Consider the following 12324-nt stretch of genomic DNA (forward strand, 5'->3'; position numbering starts at 1 on the left):
AACCCAAACAGTTCGCCATCTCCGCTCAACAGTAGTTATAAGATCTTTACTGTAAAGAAATGATCCCAATTTTAATAGGGCAAAAAAGTTTAATAAACTTTTGACATGTCATAGAGACATGTTAAAAGTTTTAATCGGTCAGACCACTAATCAGACCCCACTGATTGTGTGACTCTTTGAATTTACCACTTAAATGTCTGATCGGGAGGGGGGGGGGATAATCATACATTACCTGTCCAGGCTTCTTCTCCGCGCTGTCTTCATCCCCGGGTCCCGCGCGCTCTATCTTCAGAATGGCAGGTCAGCTGACGGAGCGCTCAGCCAATCACAGGCCGGGACCGCCGCGGCCTGTGATTGCCTGAGTGTGGCCTCTCAGCTGACCGGCCATTCTGAAGATAGAGCGTGCGGGACCCGGGGATGAAGACAGCGTGGAGAAGAAACCTGGACAGGTAATGTATGATGCTGCAAGGGCTGCAAGGACATCGGTAACAATGTCCCTGCAGCTCTCGCTCAACGATCATCGGGCCGTGGAATAGGCCCAGTAAACGAGTGGCGATCTAGCAGATCGCCGCTCGTTTACATCGTTGATCGGGCCCTCCTCGGCCCGTGGAATAGGACCCTTAGCATAGAACAACAATATGGATCCTTCACTGCCACTTCAGTAAAACAAAGGGCAAAGGATTCATGTTCTTATGATCTCACCGGTCGGACTCCTACTGATCAGACACTTAGGTTGTAAACTTGGGATTACTCCTTAAAGGGGTATTCTTGTCACCTCAATGTTACCCATGGAGCTGACACAATCCACTAGCCCTGGAGATGTGTGCAACCTCAGTGGGAGACAAAGCGATGCCGAGCTGATTCAGCTCATGACCGATGCGTCCAGTCCTCGATCCCCTCACGGAAGTAAGAGGGTACTCAACAGTGCTGATCTGAATTAGGGGGAGATGGGAATACCCTTTTAAAATCTAGTGCTCTTCTGGTCTCCAACCTGAGCTGCAATACCAGACACAACCCAATGACAAGAGTGTTGCTCTTTATGGAAAAGTTATAATCAGCCTATTGGTAAAATATATATTTTAATGACTTTACGGCCAAATATGTCAATGTGATTGAATTAGCGTTGTATGACTTCAATATGGTTCATTTTACATCAAGAAACCATCATTCCTTAAAGTAGCCATAAATTCACCCGTAATGCCGACCACAAGGAGTGGATGTAAGATAATATATCTGTTCCGAATCATTTCTGATTACAAATCTATGTTGGTTGGTAAAGAATACGTGCCTGAAAATAACATTAGAAAAGCAGGTGTGGTGCTATTACTGGAAGAAAGCAGCCATGCTTTGCTAATCTCATAGAACCCTCTTATTTAAAGTGAATCTAGGGTTTAAAAAAACTTTTGGCTTGTCATGAAAACTTTTGATCGGTTGGAATCAGATTCCTAGAGTGCTTCTCTCCTCGCTCTCTACGCATGTGACTGAGATAGTCCCATAGACTTTCATTGGGAGACCATCTTAGGCACGAGGCAAAGAGAACATGCACACCACATTGGTCGGGGTCTGAACACTTGCAGGGGATCCTGATAATTTGGTGCACACAATAATGGGCCTCAGTGGTCCAGAAGAAGAAGGTGACTTTGGGACCACTCATTTTCTACCAGGGTCTATTTCTTATGGTGTGATTCCTTAACCTTTTAGATAATATTATTAGTGATTTGATAAGTCCTGTGTAAAGATTGCACAAGTGGATGGAGGAGAAGTCCTAAGAATTATTTACACTGGTGGTCCCATGGTACTTCAGTCCAACATTGCTGATATGTAAGTAAATGAATCTGGCCCTTGGGGTTAGTAAGTAAAGGAAAGATCGTTAACATGTACCTGTCACTTAAAATAAAATGTAGACATTGTAGAAATGGTTGATCAGTGAGAGTCTGAACATTCACCAAACAGGAATGAGCATCTCAATTACATTCTTAGCACTTACTTCTTCCTCTATCTAGTGATCGGTTTGGGTCTGAACACCCAGGGTCCGACCAATCAAAACTTTAGATGTGTCTCTACAACACGTCAAAGGTTTTTAAAGTGATAGTGCCCATTTAATGAAAAAAAAAAGAGATAAACCTTTTCATGATGAATAAAAGCAGTGCAGTTATACGTGAACAAAATGAACGACAATGCTCTGTGTAGTTGTCGACTAAAAAAACATGAATGAATGCAGTGATTTGTAGCTGGATAACTTGGACATTTGTGATTCATTTTTCTTCAGACGAATGATAACTATTACCAAAGATTTAACTTTTGTACAGTCCCAAAGTCTATCATTGGATGCCCCCTCCCCAGTGTCTGTAGGGTTTAGAGAAAGGGGTTAATATTATTATTCTACCCCCTGGACGCCATCTCTTTACTCTGAGTCCCAGCCGGCTCAGTAGAGGCGGTAACGTGATGGGGCAGACCTTGTTGTGTCTTTGAAGGGGAAGTCTCTTCACATGAACACAGAGTGAGGCTTTGGACACTTGCTCTTTTTCACTTTGCGCATGAATCGGTTGAACTCTCGGTTGCCTTTGTCCCACTTGTGGATAGCAGTGAGGATGTGCTGGTTCTTCACCTTCCGTCCAAGGACCAAGAACTGACCGCTCAACTGCTCCAGCTGAGGACACGGACAATTGGCTCCATTCTTCAAGAAGAGGACTAGATCTCCCCAGTCCTTCCTCTGGATAGGACCTTTCTTCAGTGCTTTCTTCTTACGTAGGATAAGCTTGCGGTCTCCATTTTCCTTCTTCACCTCCCGGATGGAAACTTTCAGGGCTAGAGCAAGAAAAAGACATCAAAAATATGTTGGCTATTTACTGTACACCATACACATGAGACAGTGTCGGACAGTGACCGCTACTGTATCTCACCCCACATCTCAACTGAGCATTGATATTTTCCGAAATGGTGGTGGTCTAATGGGTATAGGGGTCTTACCTGGTTTAGGCCAGGACCTTTGCACCTTCTGTTCATCAATTTGTTCTTTTCATAAACTAGATTATTGGGAACAATGTACTCTGGCATAAATATTTCCTAACCAGTAGTGTTGAGCAAACTTGCTGAACATTCGGCCTCAGCTGAACATGAACACTCTGCCTGAGGGCTGCCAGGAAAACATGGATACAGACATAGGCCATAGGCTGTATCCATGTTTTCACAGCCCCTTAGGGCTGCATCCAATTTTTCTAGTCAAAAGGCGAGCACTAGGTTTTGGCCGAACCTGATCGTTCAGCAAGTTTGATCAACATAGCTCTCCAACTGTTCTAAAACTACAATTACCAGCATGCCCTGTCAGTTTCACTATCAAATCTCCCACCTCACTGGTTTGCAAACATGGTAACCAGGAAGTTCTTGTAGTAGTTGTCACCCAGGAATGGATCACCTAAGAACCTGTACCCAATCCAAAAAATAAGATGGCAATTTAGGTTGCCTTGACTGCACAACCTTTTACACTTTCTTGATATGCTCTCCCGTTCCTGAGATATGTGACTGCATAGTGATGCCCATCAACTTACTGAAATATGGTCAGGCCCATCCGACCACTCCCTGGATTGTCAGACAAGCTATGAATCTATATATGTCAAAAAGGGAAGAGCACATCAAGAAAACTGTAAAAAGTGTGGAATCAGATCACCCTATGGTCATTCCTGGTTCCCAGTTTGGCTCACACTAGCTCCTCAATTTCTTACTGGTGTCCAGCATGGCTCATCTCTTTCATTGTCCCCAGTATGATTCCCCCACTCCCCAGTTTATAGTGCAGTGTCCCAGAACATGCAGACTACTACTCCTATTATGGCCATTTCTATTGCTGTGTCGATGCCTGTTCTGGTAAGTGTTTGCACTGCAACTGCTGCTGGTTTTCCCCTAGTATTCTCTGGTATTGTGCATTCTCATGTGTATTCTCATGTATTCCTGTGTATTATTACAGTGTACAGTGGTATGCAAGGCTGTTGATCACGTGACCTGTAACCATGGTTCCTCCAATGGCTGACTAGCTCTGGCCAGGAGCAACCATGTGACCTCCCACTTCCTGCTGACAAGTTAGTCTTCCCCCTGCTTCCAAGCAAGGAGGATGTGTGTTGTCCCTCTCCTGCCTCAGAGGAGTTGGGCTTCTTCTCTGCGGCTCCCACTTCACCACTAGAAGTGTGGATTAGGTGCTCTGCTATATTCAAGTCTTCGGCTGTATCTGCCTGCTCAAGTGTCCGGATTCTTCTCTCTCATCTGGGTGTCATTCCGATATCTCTCCTCATCGCTGCAAGGATTCACAGCAAGTATTACTCTCAAGCTAATCCACCCAGCAACGCTATTCCTCTCATACTCCTACTCCCATCATCCGGCACGTATTCTCACAGCCTATGCAGCACCACTCCTGCTTTATTTGTCAAAGCCTGCTATATACCCGGTTGCATCCGGACAGAACTGTTGCTACTAGTTACTTCATCTATAATAAAACCGCTGTTACTGAACCCTGGCATTGGTGTCCACTAACTGGTGCCCTGACTAAGTGCAGCGAAGAATCGCATGCCCATCATCACCCGCAGATTCCACAGACCGGCCCTACAGCTGTGCCGCCCTCAGGCCTATACCGTGACAAGTATAACCCCTGTAGCTGCCCCGGTCATTGCCCGCTCATAACACCAGCACTGCGGAAGTGGCCCCCAGGGGCCAGGGCATCGCATTTTTGGCGTCACGAACAGGATACAGACTGTGTTGTGCCAACTGTCAGTGCCCCCAGAACTGTACTGTTACCCCCCAGAGACTTTGCCGATTACTATGGGGGTGATTAAAGTGTTTCGGGCCTTAAACAGCACCCAAGATGGCCGCCGTCTTCTCCAATTTCTGGCTGCGCCATACCCCGGAGAGGAGGGAGTTAACAGCCGTGCGGCCAAAGCGCGGGAAGCGTCCGGCGCCATAGACTTTCCATGGGCTGCTCCTGATTGGCTGGCTGGGCCGGATGACGTCACTGTTGCTGGGCAGATTCCTGAACCTGATCCTCCAGCCTGGCGCTCCTCCCCTTCCTGCTACAAGTTCCGGCCAGAACTAGACAAGATGGCGACCTGGATCGGGGACACGTGTGCCGCTGCTGCCGCCGTGTTACCAAGCTATCCACAGCCTCTGCTCGAGTTGGATCCCGCTTGCCTGCTGGCCCCGCTTCCATCTGATGACGACAGCTGGGGGTCCGTCAAGTCCGACGCCGCTGAATCTAGTCGGCCCGCTAGCCCAGCAGTCGGTCACCGGGACTCGAACTCACCCTCCGACCGCAGCTTCTCTCCGGTACCGGTCCGCTCAAGTGACTCGGACCTGGCGTTCTCTACCGGAGGGTCGAACTCGCCTGACTGGGATGTGGCCGTAAGTACCGGGGTTACAGAGGCCTCTCTCCCTGTCCCTAGCGGGGAAAGAAAGACCTGGCCTTCCTGTTATACGAGCCCCTGGCGACTCCCGGGCTCCGAGTCACCTCCTTTGCCCCGGTGGGTGTTCCGGGATGAACCCGCTATTGTCCGACTGGCAGAGGAGATCCAACAGGCCCTGTCCTTGCTGCCACCCGTCACTAAGACTGCTCTTCCCATGGGTACGACCGCACCAGCGGCCTCTGCTACTATCCGACCTACCACCACAGCCCCTAGCGCCGGCGGGGAACCCCCTGTCGAGACCGGCCTAGCACCGGAACAGCCTCCCGCGGTGCCCTACCCAGATTATGCCCCGCTCTGGGGACATCCTTATACCCCCTACCTGGAGTCCAACGCTGCATCTGAGCGGCTCTTCATCCAGAAGCTTGAACGACCCAGGTCAGGCGCAGCCCCTCTGGAGAGGAGGAGGGGTACTGTCACCAAGTTCGATAAAAAAAGGGGTTACGGCTTGGTGATGGATTCCTACACCGGTCTCCTTGTGCTGGTCAACCGCCGGGCTGTTATCAGAGATTATCAGCCGGGTTATTTGAATAACCTCACCCCCGGGGAGATTGTGGAGTATACCCTAGTGGGGTCCCCGAAAGGTCCCTGGGCTGCAGCTGTGACCAGGCCTAAAAAGGCTGTACAACGGCCCTTCTTGCCAACCCCTTCAGAGGATTGGGATGAGGACTGGCAAGACTTTACCCCCTTGGGAACTCTCAAGGCTGCTTCCAGAGCTACAGTCTCCACCCCTGCATCAGTTCCGTCTGCTGCTTCCACTGCAGTGGCTACAGCCGCTTCCTCCAATACTGTCACCTACCACGTGGCCCCTACTGTCTCTCCTATGACCACCGTGGCCCCTACTGTCTCTCCTGTGACCACCGTGACCCCTAGTCTTGTGGTCACCACCGCAGCGGACGATGCTCCTGCTCCCGCTTCCTCCCGGTATTACCCCTGGGAGAAAAAGAGGGGTGCCACTTGGGGTCCTCCAGGACATTTCTGTTAAATGTCCTCCCAAAGGCTGAGTGCTATGACTGTTTATTTTTGTGTGGTTTCACCGTTCCAGTTCCTGCAACGTTCAAGGTTCGTGCCTGGTCCTCCTGACCAAGTTCCCTGTACTAACCAGCCATGAGCTGATGGACACTTACCATAACAAAAGGTTCTCTAGTGCCTGTCCCAGAGCCTTTTACATGGACGATGTCTAATTGCCTAAAAGAGACTCTCCCTAACAGAGACACTTAATCCATTCCTTCCTAATGCACTTTCCTGTGATTGTGTGTTCCACACAGGGTATTATTGCACTTATTTCATTATTGCACTTTTTTTTCTACCATTGTATTCCAGTGTTATCGAAGTCTTTGTATTTCCTCCTCTGAGTAAGCACAAGGTTACATAGATTGCCTCAGAGTAGAGCGCCTCTATTGTAAAACAGTATATTTTCCAGTCAGATAGCTCCTCCTCTGAGTAAGAGAAGTCAGTCCACATATACCTCAGAGAAAGTCCAGTTTATGTAGGAGTGTATTTTCTCATCCAGTCTCATTATTGTGTATTATTATCATATCTATAGCTGGAAAGATTTAGTTGAGCCAGTTCGTATGCAGATTTTTCTCAGATTTTCATTCAGATTCATATGAGCCAGTTCTCCTCAAGACCTCGCAGTATTTGTTGTCCCTTGTGTTTCCCTTCTTTTTGTTTCCAGTATTTGTTCGCCTCTGTCTTGTCCCAACATAGTAGTTATCACACATAGTCATGCCTAACCTTCACACTTGTCCATACATATCGCACCTTGGATACCTTTTCGTGTGTTTGGCCTGTGGAGTGCTTGTGTGTGTGATTGAGTGGTATGAAAGGGAGCTCCCCATGTATGTTTGCTTTTATTATTTTGTTCTTTTCTCTTCCAGGTATCCAAGACACTACTCTGACACGCCAAGATAGTACACAGGTCTTCACGTTCTCCTCCAGTAGGGTAACACATTTAACAGAAAACCTACTGTCTAACTGGCTGGAATATTGAGGGTCCCCCGCCAGCAGTTAAGTTGTCCTGGCTTACACGTCAGATGGTTCACGCACTAGCTACCTGGTCGCCAGAGTACGTTAGGCACCCCTAGGTGAAGTCCTGCCACTAGGGTTTCTCATCCTCTCTCTCTTCTCACCTGTGCCTTGGGCGTGGGAAACACACACCTCATCACACTCACTCTCATCATTCATTCCTGTTGTTTGATTGTCCAGTCTATTCATGTTTGCTGCCTTCTAGATTCGCCGAGGTCGGCTCAAATTTGCTAGGGAGGTATGCAGTGTCCCAGAACATGCAGACTACTACTCCTATTATGGCCATTTCTATTGCTGTGTCGATGCCTGTTCTGGTAAGTGTTTGCACTGCAACTGCTGCTGGTTTTCCCCTAGTATTCTCTGGTATTGTGCATTCTCATGTGTATTCTCATGTATTCCTGTGTATTATTACAGTGTACAGTGGTATGCAAGGCTGTTGATCACGTGACCTGTAACCATGGTTCCTCCAATGGCTGACTAGCTCTGGCCAGGAGCAACCATGTGACCTCCCACTTCCTGCTGACAAGTTAGTCTTCCCCCTGCTTCCAAGCAAGGAGGATGTGTGTTGTCCCTCTCCTGCCTCAGAGGAGTTGGGCTTCTTCTCTGCGGCTCCCACTTCACCACTAGAAGTGTGGATTAGGTGCTCTGCTATATTCAAGTCTTCGGCTGTATCTGCCTGCTCAAGTGTCCGGATTCTTCTCTCTCATCTGGGTGTCATTCCGATATCTCTCCTCATCGCTGCAAGGATTCACAGCAAGTATTACTCTCAAGCTAATCCACCCAGCAACGCTATTCCTCTCATACTCCTACTCCCATCATCCGGCACGTATTCTCACAGCCTATGCAGCACCACTCCTGCTTTATTTGTCAAAGCCTGCTATATACCCGGTTGCATCCGGACAGAACTGTTGCTACTAGTTACTTCATCTATAATAAAACCGCTGTTACTGAACCCTGGCATTGGTGTCCACTAACTGGTGCCCTGACTAAGTGCAGCGAAGAATCGCATGCCCATCATCACCCGCAGATTCCACAGACCGGCCCTACAGCTGTGCCGCCCTCAGGCCTATACCGTGACAAGTATAACCCCTGTAGCTGCCCCGGTCATTGCCCGCTCATAACACCAGCACTGCGGAAGTGGCCCCCAGGGGCCAGGGCATCGCAATAGCATGGCTACTTACTTCATTTCTAGTCCCTAACTAGGTTCCTCGAATCAGTCCTGGCCCCCAACATGGCTCTCCCTCTCATTCCTAGTCCTCAACATGGCTCCCCTCCTCTTTCATGGTCCTTTTCATGGCTGCAGCCTCCCTCCTCCTGCCTCCTATCCAATAACAATCACAAATGCTGGAAATGCTCCCATCCCATCTCTCTTAGCTCCAATGATCGGGCAGAATGCTGACAGCATGTCTCTCCTAACATCCCTTTCAGGTCTCCTACTACTTCTTGCTCTAGTTTGGTGATGAAGCACAATACAAATCTAAAGGGATTTTTACTAATAATAACTTGTTAAAAAAAAAAGAAAAGAAAAAAGTGGTTTTTAGTCAACTTCCATCGACTATAATGGGAAGAGAATTGGTCACAGACGGCATCCTGCATCCTGTATAGTATTGGGGGGGGGCATGGTAGAAGAAAAGTAATATAAGAGATATTTATTAAATGGTGCAGACTGACTGTATAGGAAATCCATAGATCTAGAAGGAATGACTTGCTACAGCTGTCCCCGCCTGTCGTCTAGCTGGGCCATGACTGCTGAGAGCTCCGCGGAAGGGCCCATGATACTACAGCTGAGCTCTGTGTATACACTTACAATAGGGGTCTATTAATTATCCTGTAGGCAGATCACACAGTATCTCTCAGCAGTATCAATCCGGCCTGCAAACAGCTGGAACAGCAAAGAGCCAGGTGTGAGATGTTCCCGGGCTCCTCCGATCAGATTTAAAGGGAGATTACAGCCTATCCGTACAACACAAGGAACCATAACCAACATTGGGGATTTTGAATCAAAAATTCATATTAAGGCCTTATATTCATTTCTATATTGTAGATCTATGGATCCATAGTACAGGCCCATAGCTTGTTATGGGTACATACTCTACCTATGTGCCTCCAATTATATACGGTCATACATGGCATTCTAACGGGAATATTATGTTTTACAGAGGCACCATATGGCGGTACATACAAAGGTCTGTAATATAGAACACATTTTAGCTGGGTACATGACACCTGAAGATATATCTTCATGAAGGGGACTTATTACTTCTGCACTTGTATCCTTGTAACAAGAGCCAATGGGAGTACAATCCCTATTATTAGCCGGGGTTGTCCAGGGAGCAGAAGATGTCTGATGCCTTCTGCTTCCCGCCATTCACTTCCTATGATTGCATGTCTGAGAAGTAAGCCGTAAAGGAGGCAGGTATATATCCCTTGGTTTCCGAGACGTAGGATTGCAGGAAGTGAGCACCAGGGAGTAGAAGGCCGTCTTCAGATCCCTAGACAGCCCCTCTAAATGACTCCAATGTATTGTAAAGTGGTAGCCAAGTTGCTTTCAACTAATGGTTTATAGACTGGGATCTATTAAAGGGGTTATCCAGCGCTACAAAAACATGGCCACTTTTCCCCCCCTCTCTTGTCTCCAGTTTGGGTGGAGTTTAGAACTCAGTTCCATTGAAGTAAATGGAGCTTAATTACAAACCACGCCTGAATTGGAGACAAGAGAGGGGAAAAAGTGGCCATGTTTTTGTAGCACTGGATAACCCCTTTAAGGCCATGGACCTGGATGTGATGCGATTTTGCTACATGCTCTGTGTGTATTATTTAATAGGGGTAGTGAAAGAATAGCACACAGCGAAACAATCGTGTCTTACTATACATCACTGTCACTTTAGGAGGCTCCCCTCTTACCGAATTCACTGGCGCACAAGTGTTCATAGAGAGAATCGGCTTTTATCTCGCTGTCACACTGCGGACACACCTCCGTCTCTGTGTAAGACACAAAAATATACATTAAAATATACATAAAGATATCTGGCATAGAAATATCTTCTTTCACATGGAACCCAATCATCTCATCTGGGGCAAAGACTGGGCTCATCTATATACCCTGGCCAAGGAAGAGTGGCTTGTTGGCGCCTACTCAGGTAATAGCATGCTGGCACATGTATTACTTATAGCTGTACCACAGCAACTTTTCATTTGGAGAATTTTGGTTTGCTATTACCTATTATGCTTATTTTTTATTTTATTCAGGGTACAAACACACACGGCGTATACGCTGCGTATTTACTGCTGCGATACGCAGCAAATACGCAGCAGATTAGATCTAAATAACTGAAAACAGCATCAAATCTGCACCATCAAATCTGCTGCAGATCCGCTGTGTATCTGCTGCGTATACACTGTGTGTGTTTGTACCCTTAGGATGATTAAAGGGAATGTTTCATTAGAAAATGACCTATTGTTAAATTATGCTAAATATAATTTTTAAGAATTTTTTTCCCACTTTACTATCTAAAAATTTTTTCATGTTATTATCCACAGTTTTTCCCACAAATAAGACAGGGTCTTATATTGTTTATTTCTCTAAAAAAAAGGGGTAGGAGAGACACAATATAATATCCTGCAATCTTGTGGTTATTTTTAGCAGTGCCCTCCTTATCATCACAGACAGGATTCCAGTAGAAAGACAAGGCATGTATTTGCAATAGATGTTGCTAGGAACACTCCTGATAATCAGCCTAGTAGTCATCCCATGTTTAAAAAACAAACAAAAAAAAAAAAAAAAACAGAAATCTGCAGACGAATATGCTTGGAATCATTTTGTGAAACCAGCTGTGTCAGTTCAGTAGTAGAGATGAACCTGAAGAAGTTATATGCAGCCCTGGGGAGTTCTGGAAAACATGGATACAGCCTATGGCCTATGGCTGTATCCATGTTTTCCATGCCGCCTTAGGTCTGCATCCAACTTCTACAGCCACCGGTATTCAAATGCTGCAAGCTCAAGGTTCGCTTATCTCTATTCAGCAATGTAGTGCTCTGGCTATTCAGGATCTTAATGAGTATAATGAGTTAATGAGATCGTATATCACAGGCTGCACGAAGGTGTGTGGATGAGGCTTTAGAGCTCAGCCTAGTCCATGTATAAAATGACCGCTGTAAAGGGCACAAAGCATGCCCAGACACCTTCTTATCTTGATCCTTGGGGCTTTTTTTAAGAACTTTATAGTTAATATGTGAATTAGATGGTTTGGTGCACTGGGGGGGCACCATTCTCAGTGCACTGATCTGCCTAGCTGCCCAGCTGTTTCATTCCTGTAACCTCCATCCATCTGGGCTGGAATAAAGCAACACTTGTCCTAATTTCCTACAACAGTGTCATAATGCATTACATTGTGCCCATCAAAATGATTGGGTTTCCCATTATATATTTGGGTCTGATGGGAAATCCAGAACGAGAAAGCCTCTCTGTAGCCGTAGCTCCAGTAATGTGTTAACCTCAGATACCGCATTGCTAGTGCGATGCCCTGGCCCCTGGGGGCCACTTCCGCAGTGCTGGTGTTATGAGCGGGCAATGACCGGGGCAGCCGCAGGGGTTATACTTGTCACGGTATAGGCCTGAGGGCGGCACAGCTGTAGGGCCGGTCTGTGGAATCTGCGGGTGATGATGGGCATGCGATTCTTCGCTGCACTTAGTCAGGGCACCAGTTAGTGGACACCAATGCCAGGGTTCAGTAACAGCGGTTTTATTATAGATGAGGTAACTAGTAGCAACAGTTCTGTCCGGATGCAACCGGGTATATAGCAGGCTTTGACAAATAAGGCAGGAGTGGTGCTGCATAGGCTGTGAGAATACGTG

At 47.0% G+C, this 12324-nt stretch overlaps 1 protein-coding gene across 1 annotated transcript in view; it reads right to left on the minus strand.

Annotated features, from left to right (window-relative positions):
- Positions 1 to 454: 454 nt before the first annotated feature.
- SFRP1 (secreted frizzled related protein 1) overlaps positions 455 to 12324 on the minus strand; it is a 32409-nt gene continuing 20539 nt past the window's right edge. The window contains exons 2-3 of the mRNA XM_069944316.1: positions 10374 to 10451; positions 455 to 2808 (exon numbers count right to left, since the gene is read on the minus strand). Of these exons, the coding sequence (XP_069800417.1) occupies positions 2486 to 2808; positions 10374 to 10451 (401 nt within the window). The 3' untranslated portion in view covers positions 455 to 2485. The remainder of the gene's footprint in view (positions 2809 to 10373; positions 10452 to 12324) is intronic.

This window comes from Dendropsophus ebraccatus, chromosome 1 (assembly GCF_027789765.1).
Source record: "Dendropsophus ebraccatus isolate aDenEbr1 chromosome 1, aDenEbr1.pat, whole genome shotgun sequence".
NCBI lineage: Eukaryota > Metazoa > Chordata > Amphibia > Anura > Hylidae > Dendropsophus > Dendropsophus ebraccatus.